This window comes from Taudactylus pleione, unplaced genomic scaffold (genome assembly GCF_031769625.1).
Source record: "Taudactylus pleione unplaced genomic scaffold, aTauple2 ptg001351l, whole genome shotgun sequence".
NCBI lineage: Eukaryota > Metazoa > Chordata > Amphibia > Anura > Myobatrachidae > Taudactylus > Taudactylus pleione.
Window position 1 is genome coordinate 111,096 of NW_028285751.1, and position 18,316 is coordinate 129,411.

Genomic DNA, 18,316 nt, shown 5'->3' on the forward strand with positions numbered 1-18,316 from the left:
CCTCTCTGAAGGTGCACGTGTCTGCTTTATCGGTTTGGTACCAACGTAGAATTGCTATGTTACCAGACGTACAGACTTTTTTTTCCAGGGTGTTCTCAGGATTCAGCCACCCTTTATGCCTCCGGTGGCACCGTGGGATTTGGCGGTGGTTCTTTGAGTTCTGCAAGGTCCTCCCTTTGAGCCTCTTGAGTCAGTTGACCTCAAATGGTTAACGCTTAAAACTGTGTTTCTCCTGGCTATTGCTTCAGCAAGGAGGGTTTCCGAGTTGGGGGCACTTTCATGTAGTCCCCCCTTCTTAATTATTTTCTCCAGGACAGAGCAGTGCTTCGCACTCGTCCTGAGTGTTTACCTAAGGTTGTCTCTAAGTTCCATATCAATCAGGAACTGGTGGTCCCAGCCTTTCAGTCCCCTGATCTTACAGCAGGGGAGACTTCGTTGGACATTGTCCGTGCTCTCAGAGTTTATGTTGATCGGACTGCTTCTGTTCGAAAGTCCGACTCCTTGTTTGTCCTCTTTGGTTTTCATAAGAGGGGTTGGCCTGCCAACAACCAGACTTTGGCCCGTTGGTTTTGTCTGTTATTAGGGAGGCTTAGATACGAGAGCATTTACCTGTTCCAGCCTCTGTTAAGGCTCATTCCACTCGTTCTGTGGGCCCTTCTTGGGCTGCTAAACGTGGTGCCTCAGCTGTTCAGCTGTGTAAGGCAGCCACTTGGTCTTCGGTTCAAACGTTTCTAAGATTTTATGCGTTTGACACCTTTGCCTCTCAGGATGCATCCTTCGGGCGCAGGATTCTCCTTTCTGCACAGGAGCGTCCCCGCCCTTAGTTGAACTGCTTTGGGACATCCCCAAGGTCAACCCTGTGGACCCCGTATGGACCCTGAAGTAGAAAACAAGAGATATGGTAAGAACTTACCTTTGTTATCTCTGTTTCTACGAAGTCCATAGGGTCCACAGGGCGCCCGCCCTGACGCACCTGGCTTCTAATGGGCTGTGTTGCTGGTCACCGGTATTTCCGTCTCCTTTTTCTGTGAGTATGGTTTCTTGTGTGTTCCAGTCTTCCTTCTCTCTGTTCCATATTCTCCTCCGGCCTAGGCTGCTTACCAACTGAGGTGCCTGTGGCTCGGGGGCGGGATATAGAGGAGGACCCAAGTGCATCCTGGGAGCTAAAAGCTTAACTGTGTGGTGCCCATGGATCCTGATCCAGCTATATCCCCAAGGTCAACCCTGTGGACCCTATGGACTTCGTAGAAACAGAGATAACAAAGGTAAGTTCTTACCATATCTCTTGTTATACCATATACATACACCGCCTGCCAGGTACAGACCATAGTAATAACATAATAATAGGGGGGAGGGGAGTGATACCTAATTATACCATATACATACACCGCGTGCCAGGTACAGACCATAGTAATAACATAATAATAGGGGGGAGGGGAGTGATACCTAATTATACCATATACATACACCGCCTGCCAGGTACAGACCATAGTAATAACATAATAATAGGGGGGAGGGGAGTGATACCTAATTATACCATATACACACACCGCCTGCCAGGTACAGACCATAGTAATAACATAATAATAGGGGGGGAGGGGAGTGATACCTAATTATACCATATACATACACCGCCTGCCAGGTACAGACCATAGTAATAACATAATAATAGGGGGGAGGGGAGTGATACCTAATTATACCATATACATACACCGCCTGCCAGGTACAGACCATAGTAATAACATAATAATAGGGGGGGAGGGGAGTGATACCTAATTATACCATATACATACACCGCCTGCCAGGTACAGACCATAGTAATAACATAATAATAGGGGGAGGGGAGTGATACCTAATTATACCATATACATACACCGCCTGCCAGATACAGACCATAGTAATAACATAATAATAGGGGGAGGGGAGTGATACCTAATTATACCATATACATACACCGCCTGCCAGGTACAGACCATAGTAATAACATAATAATAGGGGGGAGGGGAGTGATACCTAATTATACCATATACATACACCGCCTGCCAGGTACTGACCATAGTAATAACATAATAATAGGGGGGAGGGGAGTGATACCTAATTATACCATATACACACACCGCCTGCCAGGTACAGACCATAGTAATAACATAATAATAGGGGGAGGGGAGTGATACCTAATTATACCATATACACACACCGCCTGCCAGGTACAGACCATAGTAATAACATAATAATAGGGGGAGGGGAGTGATACCTAATTATACCATATACATACACCGCCTGCCAGGTACAGACCATAGTAATAACATAATAATAGGGGGAGGGGAGTGATACCTAATTATACCATATACATACACCGCCTGCCAGGTACAGACCATAGTAATAACATAATAATAGGGGGAGTGGAGTGATACCTAATTATACCATATACACACACCGCCTGCCAGGTACAGACCATAGTAATAACATAATAATAGGGGGGAGGGGAGTGATACCTAATTATACCATATACACACACCGCCTGCCAGGTACAGACCATAGTAATAACATAATAATAGGGGGAGGGGAGTGATACCTAATTATACCATATACACACACCGCCTGCCAGGTACAGACCATAGTAATAACATAATAATAGGGGGAGGGGAGTGATACCTAATTATACCATATACATACACCGCCTGCCAGGTACAGACCATAGTAATAACATAATAATAGGGGGGAGGGGAGTGATACCTAATTTTCTACTTCAGGGTCCATAGGGGGTCCACAGGGTTGACCTTGGGGTTATAGCTGGAACAGGATCCATGGGCACCACACAGTTAAGCTTTTAGCTCCCAGGATGCACTTGGGTCCTCCTCTATACCCCGCCCCCGAGCCACAGGCACCTCAGTGTAAGCTGGTGCCCGGCCGGAGTCGGTCACCGCGCAGGGGGGCTGCAGGAGCAGCCCCCAGAAGCTTTTTATTTTAAGTTAAATTTTATTTAGTTTTAATCTATTTTTACTACAGACGGCAGCGAAGGGCTGTCTGTACAGACGCCCACGCTGCCGCTCTGATCCCCGACTGGCGCCGCGACGCCAGTACTGATCTGGGGATCGCGGCGGGAGGACAGAGTCCGTACTAGCCGGACTCTGTCTACCTCCCAGGACTGCTGCCGGAGTCGCCGGGGATGCAGGTAAGCCGCGCGTCACTGGCTAGCGGCGGCGCGCGGAATGCCTTAAATGCAGTCCTTTAGCCTCCGGTCCTGGGGACAGACCGGAGGCTGCTGGCAGTGGCGGCGGGCCCCCCCCATAACCCGTGGGACCACTAGACCACCAGGGATAACCGGCAAGCGGGAAGCCAGCATCCCTGGGGTTATGGCCAGCCAGGGGAGGAAGCCTTCCCTGTCAGCGGCTCCTCCCCTCAGCTCAGCGCGCCTTTCAGCACGCAGTCTGGCGTCGCTGAGCTGCAGTTACTCGGCCACTCCTCCTCTGAGGTCTCCAGCGGCCATTTTCCCACAGTGGCAGCGCAGATCTCAGGGAGCACGCGGACCGGTCCCCCTGTGTACCTCTCCCCTGATTAAGGACAGCGTACACAGCACTATAGCCCTCCCAGACACTGAATCTGGGCAGGTTGATTGTAGTGGAAAGGTGCAGTGAGTATATCTTCCTGCATGGTATGTGACTTTTTGCTAGTGCTGCCTGTCTGTGCTTATTTTCCGCTTACTGTCAGCTTATACCTATCCCTTTACTTCTCCTACAAGCCCTGCAGGTGTGTGGGGGAGGGGCGTTTCTACTGACCTCACTTATATAGATCACGTATTTGTGAGGTCCGTTACATACAGTTGTGTGCTACTCAGTGCCATATTGTGGGCTGTTGTTCAGCACACCGGTGAGTGCGTTTCACTTCTACCCTGGTGCCAGATATATAATATATTCTGTCATGTCAGACGAGGAGGTTGAGCGCTCAGTGGCTCCGGTGTTGGCCTCCTGCGGACGCTGTTCTGCAGGAGTAGATAGGGAGGATTTGTCACAGGATGGCCTGTGTAGTCGATGCCAGGTGGCTCCTGGCCCATCCAGACCTTCTCTGGCGCAGGAACCACCGTGGGCGATGTTTTCTCAAGTGCTGGTGTCTATTGCGGACCGTCTGTCGGTCCCGACTGCTCTCCCTACTAGGGCGGTGCCCCAGCCGACCATCCCCCATTCCCCGGGTGTCCCGCAGTTATTGCGGAGTCCTCCTGGGTCTCAATCAGTTGGTCCCTATGCGGGGTTGCCTATGTATATACAGGCTTCCCCTGTGCCGCAGCAGCCTGTGGTACCTTTTCAGGCCCCTATGGCGACGCCTCCACCATGGGTGGATGTGCTCTCCAACTCCGTGCAAAATTTGGCGGCCGCTTCCTCGGCTTTTCAGTCAATGTTGCAGACTGACATGCCTTCTAGGATTTCTAAACGCCCACTCATGACACGGGCTGCTCAGGTATCGGACTCAGAGGGTTCCTCAGATGATGGGGAGGTCCCTGATGACACTGACTCGGACGCCTCGGTCCAGGAAATGGATACCAAGTCGTCCATTAATGTGCGAGCGCTAGTTAGGGCGGTGCGAGCTATTCTTCTTATAGAGGATGAGGCACCGGTTCCTAGGTCGAAGTTTCCTAGTTTCAAAAAAACTAAGGTGGCTTCTGCGGTGTTTCCCCTGTCGGATCAGTTGACGGATCATATGGCGGTAGCTTGGCAGGCGCCCAGTAAGAGATTCCTTCCTCAGAAGCGGTTGGCTTCTAATTACCCCTTCCCTGAGGCACATTGTAAAAAATGGGAAACTCCACCGGCGGTGGATTCCCATGTCACCCGTTTAACTCGGGGCGCCACCTTACCATTACCGTCGATATCCTCGCTGAAGGATCCCACGGACAGGAAAGTTGAGACTTGCTTAAAGTCTATTTACTCCCTCTCCGGGGCGGTGGCCCGACCGTCCATGGCCATTTCCTGGGTGGCCAAGGCCATTGAGGGGTGGGCCAATGCATTGGAAGATACCTTCCCGGACGACGCTCCGGATGTCCAGCGGGCGTTGTTGGGACAAATGAGGGACGCCGCTTCTTACATTGGAGAAGCTTCTTTAGATGCTAGTCTGCTGACCTCGCGGGTATCGGCTGCAGCGGTGTCTGCCCGCCGATCCTTATGGTTGCGGTCCTGGAGAGCGGACTCTGATTCAAAGAAAGGTCTGGAGGCCTTACCTTTCAATGGGGAATTACTATTTGGTCCGGACTTGGACAAAATAGTGGACACCCTGGCTAAATCCAAGTCGGCCTTCCTCCCTTCGGCGGCACTGCCTGCTAAGGTTCGGAGTTCGGCTTTTCGTTCCTTTCGGGTTCAGGGTAAGGCGAAAGGTCAGTCCTTCCCGAGACAGTCTGCGAGTAAGACGGCCTCTAAACCCAAGAAGCAAGCCTGGAGTGCTCGGCGCCCTTCTTCCAAGCAGGAAGATAAACCTGCGGCCTGATGGGACGGGCCTCCCTCTGGGGGACCTCAGAGTGGGAGGCCGACTTCTTCTATTTGCCCAGTGCTGGCACAATACCACCATGGATGCCTGGGTTCGAGAAGTGGTCTCCCAGGGGTACGCCCTGTCTTTTCGGCACAGACCACCCCACCAGTTTTTCTGCACAAGTCCTTCTCAGAACAAGACCAAGGCGTTACAGGTTCAGGAGGCTATAGAGTCCTTGCTGAAAGCAGGGGTCATTGTTCCCGTTCCTCTATCACAACGAGGGACGGGGTATTATTCGTCTCTGTTTCTGGTGCAGAAACCCAATGGTTCTCATCGCCCTATCCTCAACTTGAAGTCTCTGAACAAATTCCTCAGAGTTCCCAAGTTCAGGATGGAAACGTTACGTTCCATCATTCTGGCGATGGAACCGGGGGATTACATGGTGTCCCTGGACATCCAGGACGCCTACCTCCATGTTCCGATAGCATCTTCACACCAGCGGTATCTGAGGTTCGCTATCCTTCAACACCACTATCAGTTCCAGGCGCTACCCTTTGGTCTCTCCACGGCACCGAGGGTGTTCACGAAGATTATGGCGGTCATGGCCGCACATCTTCGGAACCAGAATGTACGGCTGCTGCCGTACCTGGACGACCTCCTGTTGCTGGCGAGCTCCCCGGAGGTACTGCTTCAACATCTCCACCTGACGATCGCTTGCCTGCAAGCGCACGGGTGGTTGATAAATTGGAAAAAAGTCCTCTCTGATTCCATCACAGCGGATGGTTCATTTGGGAGCCCTGCTGGATTCGCGTCAGCAAAGGATCTTCCTGACTCCGGAGAAGGTCGCCTCACTACAGCTGCGGATACGCAGTTGCCTGAGCCGTTGCCGCCTGTCGGTCCATTCGGCTATGAGAGTTCTGGGGTCCATGGTGTCGACATTCGACATGGTGGAATTTGCCCAGTTCCATTCCCGGCCCCTGCAGGGGCTGATTCTATCAGAATGGAACGGGTTACCTCACCGGATCCGCTCTCAGGTGCTGGTGTTGTCTCCGGACGTTCGGCTATCTTTGGCTTGGTGGCTTCAGACAGCTCATCTGGTCGAGGGGCGCCCATTTTGGATCCCGGACTGGGTCCTGCTCACGACGGATGCCAGTCTCCGGGGTTGGGGGGCAGTGACCGGCTCTTTGTCGCTTCAGGGTCGTTGGTCAACGGAAGAAGCACTTCTCCCCATCAACATCCTGGAACTGCGGGCAGTATGCAAGGCCCTGCAGTCGTCCGGCCCCGCTCTTCACGGAAGGGCGGTACAGGTGCAGTCCGACAACGCCACCACGGTGGCGTATATCAATCACCAAGGCGGAACTCGCAGTCAGGCAGCGATGTCGGAGGTGTCTCGTATCCTGTCTTGGGCGGAGGGTCACATTCCAGCGATCTCGGCGGTCTTCATCCCCGGAGTCCTCAATTGGGAGGCGGACTTCCTCAGCCGTCACGACGTGCATCCCGGGGAATGGTCGCTTCACCCAGAGGTGTTTCAGCTACTCGTGGACAGGTGGGGACTGCCGGAGCTGGACTTGATGGCCTCCCGTCACAATCACAAGTTGCCCGTTTACGGGTCAAGGACAAGAGACGCAGGTGCAAGTCTGGTGGACGCGCTGTCGGTGACATGGACGTTTCACCTGGCGTATCTGTTTCCTCCGATATCCCTGCTTCCTCGGGTTCTGCGGAAATTCAAGCAGGACGGCGGCATGCTCGTGCTGGTAGCTCCGGCGTGGCCCAGACGTCCTTGGTACTCCGATCTGAGGAGCCTCTCCATCGACGCTCCGTACCTTCTTCCTCAACGTCGGGACCTGTTGTCTCAGGGGCCCTGCCTTTACCCGGATCTGGGTCGGCTGTCTTTGACGGCGTGGCTCTTGAGACAGCCGTCTTGAGGTCTCGGGGCTTCTCCAGTTCGGTTATTGGTACGATGCTCAGGGCACGCAAGCCTGCTTCAGCACGGATTTATCACAGAGTGTGGCACACTTACTTTCAGTGGTGTGAGTCCAGACTTTATGATCCTCAGGTGTTCCGAGTTTCTAGGATCTTGGAATTTCTTCAGTCAGGATTGGATCTCGGCTTACGCCTTGCATCTCTGAAGGTTCATGTGTCCGCCTTGTCCGTGTGGTTTCAACGGCGGATTGCAATACTACCAGACGTTCACACCTTTTTCCAAGGTGTTCTCAGGATCCAGCCTCCCTTTGTGCCTCCTGTGGCTCCTTGGGACTTGGCGGTGGTGCTACGGGTCCTGCAGGGTCCTCCGTTTGAGCCTCTTGAGGCGGTGGAGCTCAAGTGGCTGACATTTAAGACGGTTTTTCTCCTGGCAATTGCTTCGGCCAGGAGGGTGTCTGAATTGGGGGCGCTTTCCTGTCGCCCTCCTTTCCTGATTTTTCACCAGGACAGAGCGGTGCTCCGCACTCGTCCTGAGTTTTTGCCCAAAGTGGTCTCGAAGTTCCATATTAATCAGGAACTTGTTGTGCCAGCTTTTCAGTCCCCTGATCTTTCAGCTGGTGAGACTTCCTTAGATGTGGTCCGGGCGCTTAGAATTTATGTAGACCGGACGGCTTCGGTTAGGAAGTCTGATTCCTTGTTTATCCTCTTTGGTTTTCACAAGAGGGGTTGGCCTGCCAACAAACAAACGTTAGCCCGTTGGCTTCGTTCCGTTATTTGTGAGGCTTATGCACAGGAGGGCTTACCTGTGCCAGCCTCTGTTAAGGCTCATTCCACTCGTTCTGTGGGTCCCTCTTGGGCTGCTAGACGTGGCGCTTCTGCTGTTCAGCTGTGTAAGGCGGCCACTTGGTCTTCAATTCAAACGTTTTTGAGGTTCTATGCGTTTGACACCTTTGCCTCTCAGGATGCATCCTTTGGGCGCCGGGTACTCCTTTCAGCACAGGAGCGTCCCCGCCCTTAGTTGTACTGCTTTGGGACATCCCCAAGGTCAACCCTATGGACCCTGAAGTAGAAAACAAGAGATATGGTAAGAACTTACCTTTGTTATCTCTGTTTCTACGAAGTCCATAGGGTCCACAGGGCGCCCGCCCTGACGCACCTGGCTTCAAATGGGCTGTGTGGCTGGTCACCGGTTTTCCGTCTCCTATTGCTGTGAGTATGGTTTCTTGTGTGTTCCAGTCTTCCTTCTCTCTGTTCCATATTCTCCTCCGGCCTAGGCTGCTTACCAACTGAGGTGCCTGTGGCTCGGGGGCGGGGTATAGAGGAGGACCCAAGTGCATCCTGGGAGCTAAAAGCTTAACTGTGTGGTGCCCATGGATCCTGTTCCAGCTATAACCCCAAGGTCAACCCTGTGGACCCTATGGACTTCGTAGAAACAGAGATAACAAAGGTAAGTTCTTACCATATCTCTTGTTATACCATATACATACACCGCCTGCCAGGTACAGACCATAGTAATAACATAATAATAGGGGGGAGGGGAGTGATACCTAATTATACCATATACATACACCGCGTGCCAGGTACAGACCATAGTAATAACATAATAATAGGGGGAGGGGAGTGATACCTAATTATACCATATACATACACCGCCTGCCAGGTACAGACTATAGTAATAACATAATAATAGGGGGGAGGGGAGTGATACCTAATTATACCATATACATACACCGCCTGCCAGGTACAGACCATAGTAATAACATAATAATAGGGGGAGGGGAGTGATACCTAATTATACCATATACATACACCGCCTGCCAGGTACGGACCATAGTAATAACATAATAATAGGGGGAGGGGAGTGATACCTAATTATACCATATACACACACCGCCTGCCAGGTACAGACCATAGTAATAACATAATAATAGGGGGGAGGGGAGTGATACCTAATTATACCATATACATACACCGCCTGCCAGGTACAGAGCATTATACTGTATATAAGGGGGTATTCGTGACTGTGGCACCTGGAACACCAGTAGTAAATAGAAGTTACTGCCCGTGCATTTACTCACTGAGCCATTACTATACTTATTAACCCAGCATAAGCCGGTCAGTAAATCTACATAATACACAATTAATCACTGCAGTATATTTCTATATTATCATCACTTTGTGTCTCCTGGATCTAAATAAAACAGAAATTATTTTTTCTTCGTCAGGGTCCACAGGGAGACCTTGGGGTTAGGTGATGGCAAGGACATCCGGGCACCACACAGTTAATTTTTTCTCTCCCAGGATGCACCGGGCCTCTCCCTGTACCCCGCCCCCGGGCTAGAGGATTTGTTTGGTGCCCGGCCGGAGTCGGGTCACTATAGCGTAGTGGTCACAGCCCCTGAAGATTTCTAGAGTTTCTTCTAATAGCAGATAGTCCAGTATGACGTCCTCACTGCCGCTTAAAGACCCCGCCGGCGCCGAGACGCCGGTACTGATCCGGGGATCGCGGCTGGAGCCCGGGGTCTGTGCTAGCCAGACCCCGTGGGACTCCCAGGACTGCAGCCGGATTTACAGGGAGGAAAGGTAAGTCGCCACTTGTTGCAGTCCATTCCGCCCGGATCTCTGGGGACGGACCGGGGGATGATAGCGGTGGAGCTAGGCCTGGAAACCTGCGCTGCCACTATGGCTGGGTACACACGTAAAGATTATCTGTCCAACCAGCCAACTAGGTGATTGGTTGGAATGAAAATCTGGTAACGTATGGGAGTAACTGACAATCAGCAATTTGCTCCCAAACGCCGGAAAATGGTCAAAACTGTTGTTTGAACAAATTGTTTAGATCACAGGTTCTCAAACTCGGTCCTCAGGACCCCAAACAGTGCATGTCCTCACAGAATCACAAGTGATATAATTATCTCCACCTGTAGATCTTTTAAAATATGTCAGTGAGTAATGACTACACCTGTGCTCCTGCTGGGTGACCTGGGAAATGTGTCAGTGAGTAATGACTACACCTGTGCTCCTGCTGGGTGACCTGGGAAATGTGTCAGTGAGTAATGATTACACCTGTGCTCCTGCTGGTTGACCTGGGAAATGTGTCAGTGAGTAATGACTACACCTGTGCTCCTGCTGGGTGACCTGGGAAATGTGTCAGTGAGTAATGAGTACACCTGTGCACCTGCTGGGTGACCTGGGAAATGTGTCAGTGAGTAATGATTACACCTGTGCACCTGCTGGGTGACCTGGGAAATGTGTCAGTGAGTAATGATTACACCTGTGCACCTGCTGTGTGACCTGGGAAATGTGTCAGTGAGTAATGACTACACCTGTGCACCTGCTGGGTGACCTGGGAAATGTGTCAGGGAGTAATGATTACACCTGTGCACCTGCTGGGTGACCTGGGAAATGTGTCAGGGAGTAATGATTACACCTGTGCACCTTCTGGGTGACCTGGGAAATGTGTCAGTGAGTAATGAATACACCTGTGCACCTGCTGGGTGACCTGGGAAATGTGTCAGAGAGTAATGAATACACCTGTGCACCTGCTGGGTGACCTGGGAAATGTGTCAGGGAGTAATGATTACACCTGTGCACCTTCTGGGTGACCTGGGAAATGTGTCAGTGAGTAATGAATACACCTGTGCACCTGCTGGGTGACCTGGGAAATGTGTCAGTGAGTAATGACTACACCTGTGCACCTGCTGTGTGACCTGGGAAATGTGTCAGAGAGTAATGATTACACCTGTGCACCTGCTGTGTGACCTGGGAAATGTGTCAGAGAGTAATGATTACACCTGTGCACCTGCTGGGTGACTTGGGAAATGTGTCAGTGAGTAATGAATACACCTGTGCACCTGCTGGGTGACCTGGGAAATGTGTCAGTAAGTAATGAGTACACCTGTGCTTCTGCTGGGTGACCTGGGAAATGTGTCAGTGAGTAATGAGTACACCTGTGCACCTGCTGTGAGACCTGGAAAACATGACCTGTGAGGGTCCTGAGGACCGAGTTTGAGAACCTCTGGTTTAGATCAAACATTTAACAAACAATCAGCTAGTTGGTTGGTTGGACAGATAATCTTTAGGTGTGTACCCAGCCTTAGATCTGCTGGAGGACAAACTCTGGAGCGCAATCTACAAACAAATTGCGCTTCCAGCGATCCGGGGGTTAAATGCCGGCCAGGGGAGGCAGCCTTCCCTGTTTACAGCCGGCTCCTCCCCTCTGCACAGCGCACCTTTCCACTGCGGTCTGGCTGAGCTGCAGCAGCTCTCCTCCCACAGGAACGCCCCCTCTGAGGTCTATGGCAGCCATTTTCTCCCTGAGGAGTCTGGGTCCCCCTACATACCTCTCCTCCTGGTCAGTGTATGTAGCGCTATATATCCTATCCGACACTTAGTCTGGGTAGTTGATGTGTAGCGCCATTGTGTAGGTGTAATGTCTGCATTGTATGTGACTGTATGTAGCGCTGTCTGTCTGGGTATATTACCCATTCTGTCAGACAATATCACTATACCTTTTCTTTTTCTGAGCCCCTACATACAATGTTGTCAGGGTGTCTATTATACCATATATATATATATAATATATATATATACACACATTTATTGTGTGGTTTGTCACTAACGGTGTACCCTTCCCTCAGTGCTGTGCCTGACAGTAGGGATGATGTGCACGATCCCGCTCCAGTCCTGCTGTCCTGTACATCATGTGCGGGGGACAGGGGGGGGTCTCAGAGGGATTATGTGTGAGGTGTTATAATCCTCCAGGCCCCTCTGTTGTCCCTGTCACTTCGCAGGAGCCTCCATGGGCGGGCTTTGCTCAGGCATTGACAACCATGGCGGGGCGGTGGGCTGCACCCCCTGTGTTTCCCCAGATGGGATCACACAGCAGGCGATTATGCCCTCACAGGGCCTGCCGTTACAGATGTCACCCATGCAGGTTCAGTCTGTGCCTCCTCCATGTGTAGATACGCTGTCTACTACGGTGCAGACCCTGGCAGATACCTCTGTTACCCTCCAGGCTATGCTGCAGGGGAATAAACCCACTATGGTGGCCAAACATGGTGCGATGCAGCGTGTAGGGAGACAGCTGATCCGTCGGTAGACGGATCGTGCTATCACCACCGGCAATCGTGCGGTCCCCGAAGACCGCACGATATGCCGGCTTCCCCCTGCTTCATCTGAATGGGATCGTACATCGCATCCCAGGTCAGATGGTTTTGCAGGAAGACCCAGGGATGCGACGTACGACCCCGCGGGAGCGTGCAGCATGATGTCGGGTACGATATCGTACCCATACACGGCACAATATAGTACCTATATCGTGTCGTCTATGGCCACCTTTAGACTGGCCAAAAAGCCTATGCCGTCATCCCTATCTACGCAATATGATGACGATGACAGTGATACCGAGGAGATGGTAGAGGAGGATGACTCTGAGCCCTCTCAGTGTGAGGAGGAGTCTAGGTCAATAATCAATATTCCAGCTCTGATATGTACTGTCCGTTCGGCCCTAGTTATAGAAGAGGACGAACCACCAGTTCCCCGGTCCAAACATGCTCTGTTCAAGGAAATAAGAACTACTTCTGCTGTATTTCCTTTATCTAATCAGCTAGTGGAGCACCCGGGAAGCGATTTCAGCCTCAGAGACGCCTGGCTTGTACCTATCCCTTTCCTGAGGAACATTGCACTAAATGGGAATCATCCCCTGAGGTGGACTCTCATGTAAAGCGCTTAATCAAAAGTGCTACTCTGCCTAAGCCGTGCATTTCATCCTTAAAAGATACCAGGGAAAGGAAGGTAGAGGTGTGTTTTAAAGTTAATGTATTCTCTTTCAGGGGCTATAGAGTTCTGGGCAGAATCTCTAGAGGAGTTTTGCGTCCGATGCTACCACAGATCAAGTGGCTCTGGTAGGTTACCTCCGCGAAGCTGCTTTGGATGTCACCCTCTTGGCTGCTGCAGTGTCAGCTTGCCGTTCCTTATGGCTGCGCTCTTGGAGAGCGGACGCAGACTCTAAGAAAGGATTAGAGTGTCTACCCTACAATGGTAACATCCTGTTTGGTCCTGACCTGGACAAAATTGTGGATACGTTGGCATCAGCTAAGTCTGCGTGTCTTCCTTTAGCATCTACTTCTTCAGGATCCCGAACCTCGTCCTTTTTGGTTATTTCGGCCCCAAGGTAAGCCTAAGGGCCAGCCCTTTGCTAGACAGTCAGCCCTCAAAAAAACTACCAAGCTCAAGAAACAGGCCTGGAGTACCAGACGTCCGTCGACCAAAGCCGATGACGGGACGGGCCTCCCAAGGTGGGAGGCCGACTTCTTCAGTTCGCCCAGTGCTGGTGTCAGACCACCACAGACACTTGGGTCTCTCAGGGGTACGCCCTTGCCTTCCGCAGAAGGCCTCCCCAGCAATTCTTCTGCACAAGCCCTCTGTCAGACAAAGACAAGGCATTACGAATCCAGAAAGCCATACAATGCTTGCTTCAAGCAGGAGTTGTCCTCCCGGTCCCGTTTCCTCAGAGAGGAACGGGTTATTACTCCAATCTCTTTCTGGTTTAGAAACCGAATGGATCCTATTGGCCTATCCTCAATCTCAAGTCCCTGAACAGATTCCTCAGGGTACCTTGGTTGAGGATGGAAACACTACGCTCAATTATACTGGCTATGGAACTGGGGGATTTCATGGTATTGCTGGATATTCAGGATGCATACCTGCATATTCCAATTGCTTCATCCCACCAGCATTTCCTCCGTTTTGCTATACAGCAAAAACATTTCCAGTTTCGGGCTCTGCCGTTTGGTCTTTCCACAGCTCCTCGGGTGTTTACTAAAGCTATGACTGTCATGGCAGCCCATCTACAGCATCAGGGAGTTCGCCTGTTGCCTTACCTGGACGACGGCTTCTTGTTGGCAGGGTCTCCAGAGGTACTTCACTACCATCAGCAGCTGACAATTTCTGTACTTCAGCTTCACGGGTGGTTGATCAATTGGACAAAGTCCTCCTTTACTCCATCCCAGAGGGTGCTACATCTGGGTGCTCTGTTGGATTCCCAACAGCAGAGAATCTTTGTAACTGCAGAAAAGATCTCCACCTTGGAGACGCGAGTACGCAGATGCCTCCACAGTCGCCGAGTGTCAATCCACTCAGCAATGCAAGTACTGGGGTCCATGATGTCGATGTTCAACATGGTGGAATATGCCCAGTTTCATTCCAGGCCTCTGCAGAACTTAATCCGCTCCAGGTGGAACGGATTACCCCATCATATAAAAGAACAAACAATGGTGCTCTCTCCGGGAGTGCGTCTGTCTCTTGCCTGGTGGCTGCAGACGTGTCACCTCACCAAGGGGCGCCCCTTTTGGATTCCAGAATGGGTCGTCCTGATGATGGACGCCAGTCTCCTGGGTTGGGGCTTAGTGACAGGTCCACACTCATTTCAGGGAAGGTGGACAGCAGAAGAGTCTGCTCTACCAATCAACATATTGGAGCTTCGGGCGGTCTTCAGGGCCCTACAGCAAGCCAGACTCATACTTTATGGAAAGCCCGTGCAAGTTCAGTCAGACAATGCCACGACTGTGGCTTACCTCAGTCATCAAGGAGGAACTCGAAGTCAGACGGCAATGACAGAAGTGTCACGTATTCTGACATGGGCGGAAGGTCATCTCCCAGCCATATCGGCAGTGTTCATTCCAGGAGTTCTCAATTGGGAAGCGAACTTCCTCAGCCGGCACGACGTACATCCAGGGGAATGGTCTCTTCACCAAGAGGTGTTTCAACTCCTAGTGGACAAGTGGGGCCTTCCAGACGTGGACCTCATAGCCTCCCGACACAATCACAAACTGCCAGCGTACGGTCCAGAACAAGAGATGCCGAGGCAATCCTGGTTGACGCTCTGTCAGTACAGTGGATCTTCCAGTTTGCGTACCTGTTCCCTCCATTCTCCCTGCTTCCTCAAGTAATTCGAAAGTTAAAACAAGAAGGAGGCACAATCCTGCTGGTGGCTCCAGCGTGGCCCAGACGGCACTGGTACTCAGATCTTCGGAGTCTCTCCATCGACACTCCGTTGCTGTTGCCTCAACATCCAGACCTGTTGTCTCAGGGTCCTTGCCTTTACCCGGACCTGGGTCGTCTGTCTTTGACGGCGTGGCGCTTGAGACATCCCTCCTAAGGTCTAAGGGTGTTTCTAGCTCTCAGGTAGATACTATGATCAGAGCACGGAAACCAGCCTCTGCCAGGGTTTACCACAGGGTGTGGCATACCTACTTCCAATGGTGTCGTCCCAGAGGTTATGATCACAGGACCTTTCGGATTTCCAGAGTGTTGCCCTTCTTTCATGTGGGCTTGGATCTTGGTCTCCGTCAAGCCTCGCTGAAGGTGCATGCTTCGGCTCTGTCCTTTTGGTTTCAGAGGAAAATTGCTCCTCTAACTGATATCCGGACCTTACGCCAAGGTATCCTCCAGATTCAGCCTCCCTTTGTCCCTCCCGTGGTTCCTTGGGATTTGGCTTTGGTACTTAGGGCCCTCCAGGGCCCTCCATTTGAACCCCTGGCTTCAGTGGATCTCAAATGGCTTACGGCTAAGACTGTTTTTGTTCTGGCCATAGCTTCTGCCAGAAGAGTGTCAGACTTGGGGGCACTCTCCTGTTGCTCCCTATTTCTGATATTTCACCAGGACAGGGCGGTGCTTCGGACTCCCCCTGGGTTCCTTTCTAAGGTGGTTTCCAATTTCCACATCAATGAGGAAATTGTTGTGCCAGCATTTCAGTCTACGTACCTCTCAGCGTGTGAGGCCTCCTTGGATGTGGTGCGGGCCCTCAAACTTTAGGTGCACCGTACCAATTCCCTTCGTAAGTCAGACTCCTTGTTTGTCCTTTATGATTGTCACAAGTAGGGATGGCCAGCCAATAAGCAGACTTTGGCTAGATGGCTGTGTATGACAATCTCTGGGGCTTACACTCAGGAGGGCCTTAATGTTCCACCCTCGGTTACTACTCATTCTACTCGGTCTGTGGGTCCCTCGTGGGCAGCTCGCTTTGGTGCCTCGGCTGGTCAGTTTTGTAAGGCGGCCATGTGGTATTCTGTCCAGACCTTTTTGAGGTTCTATGCATTTGATACCTTTGCCTCTCAGGATGCTTCCTTTGGGCAGCGGATTCTCCTCTCAGCACAGGAGCATCCCCACACTTAAAAGAACTGCTTTGGGACATCCCCAAGGTCTCCCTGTGGAGCCTATGGACCCTGAAGAAGAAAATGAGAGCAATGGTAAGAACTTAACCTTTGTTATCTCTTTCTTCGAAGTCCATAGGGTCCACAGGGCACCCACCCTGACGCACCTGGCTTCAGATGGTCTTTGCTCTGGTCACCGGTTTTCCGTTTCCTATGTGAGAATGTGATTCTTGAGTGTTCCAGACTTTCTTCTCTCTTTTACCCTCCTCTGGCCTTTGTCTTGTTACGAATTGAGGTGCCTCTTGCCCGGGGGCGGGGTATATATCGAGAGGCCCGCTGCATCCTGGGAGAGAAAAAATTAACTGCGTGGTGCCCGGATGTCCATGCCATTACCTAACCTCAAGGTCTCCCTGTGGACCCTATGGAAATCGAAGAAAGAGAGATAACAAAGGTAAATTCATAACATATCTCTCATTATTAGGTGCATCTCATGGATAATCTGGGAAAACTCTCTCGCATCCTGGAGACTGATCACTTTGCTCTTGTGGTACATGAGCAAATTCAATGTAAGTAGCTCTGGTTATTTCCATTCTCCAGGTATATCAATCCATCTCCCTCCATCACCTTTTCCTCTGTATCTGCCCTGTCCTCATCCTCCATCTCCCTTTTCCTCTGTATCTGCCCTGTCTTCTCCCTCCATCTCCTTTTCCTCTGTATCTGCTCTGTCCTCTCCCTCCATCTCCTCTGTATCTGCTCTGCCCTCTCCCTTCATCTCTTCTTCCTCTTTATCTGCCCTGTCCTCTCCCTTCATCTCCTTTTCCTCTGTATCTGCCCTGTCCTCTCCCTCCATCTCCTCTTCCTCTGTATCTGCCCTGTCCTCTCCCTCCATCTCCTCTTCCTCTGTATCTGCCCTGCCCTCTCCCTCCATCTCCTCTTCCTCTGTATCTGCTCTACCCTCTCCCTTCATCTCTTCTTCCTCTGTATCTGCCCTGTCCTCTCCCTCCATCTCCTTTTCCTCTGTATCTGCTCTGTCCTCTGTATCTGCCCTGTACTCTCCCTTCATCTCCTTTTGCTCTGTATCTGCTGTGTCCTCTCCCTCCATCTCCTCTTCTTCTGTATCTGCTCTGTCCTCTCCCTTCATCTCCTTTTCCTCTATATCTGCTCTGTCCTCTCCCTCCATCTCCTCTTCCTCTGTATCTGCCCTGTTTTCTCCCTTCATCTCCTTTTCCTCTGTATCTGCTGTGTCCTCATCCTCCATCACCTCTTCCTCTGTATCTGCCCTGTCCTCTCCCTTATCTAATTTTCCTCTGTATCTGTTCTGTCCTCTCCCTCTGTATCTGCTCTGTCCTCATCCTCCATCACCTCTTCCTCTGTATCTGCCCTGTCCTCTCCCTTCATCTCCTCTCCCTCCGTCTGCTCTGTCCTCTCCCTTCATCTCCTCTTCTTCTGTATCTGCTCTGTCCTCTCCCTCCATCTCTTCTTCCTCAATATCTGCTCTGTCCTCTCCCTCCATCTCCTCTTCCTCTGTATCTGCTGTCCTCTCTCTTCATCTCCTCCTCTTCTGTATCTGCTCTGTCTTCTCCCTCCATCTCTTCTTCCTCAATATCTGCTCTGTCCTCTCCCTCCATCTCCTCTTCCTCTGTATCTGCTCTGTCCTCATCCTCCATCTCCTCTTCCTCTGTATCTGCTCTGTCCTCTCCCTTCATCTCCTCTTCTTCTGTATCTGCCCTGTCCTCTCCCTCCATCTCTTCTTCCTCAGTATCTGCTCTGTCATCTCCCTCCAT

General features: G+C 51.4%; 1 protein-coding gene across 1 annotated transcript in view; it reads left to right on the forward strand.

Annotated features, from left to right (window-relative positions):
- LOC148443018 (cystathionine beta-synthase-like) overlaps positions 1-18,316 on the forward strand; it is a 129,326-nt gene that overhangs the window by 104,294 nt on the left and 6,716 nt on the right. Inside the window, exon 11 of the mRNA XM_088463375.1 lies at positions 17,014-17,098. Coding sequence (XP_088319501.1) covers positions 17,014-17,098 — 85 coding nt within the window. The remainder of the gene's footprint in view (positions 1-17,013; positions 17,099-18,316) is intronic.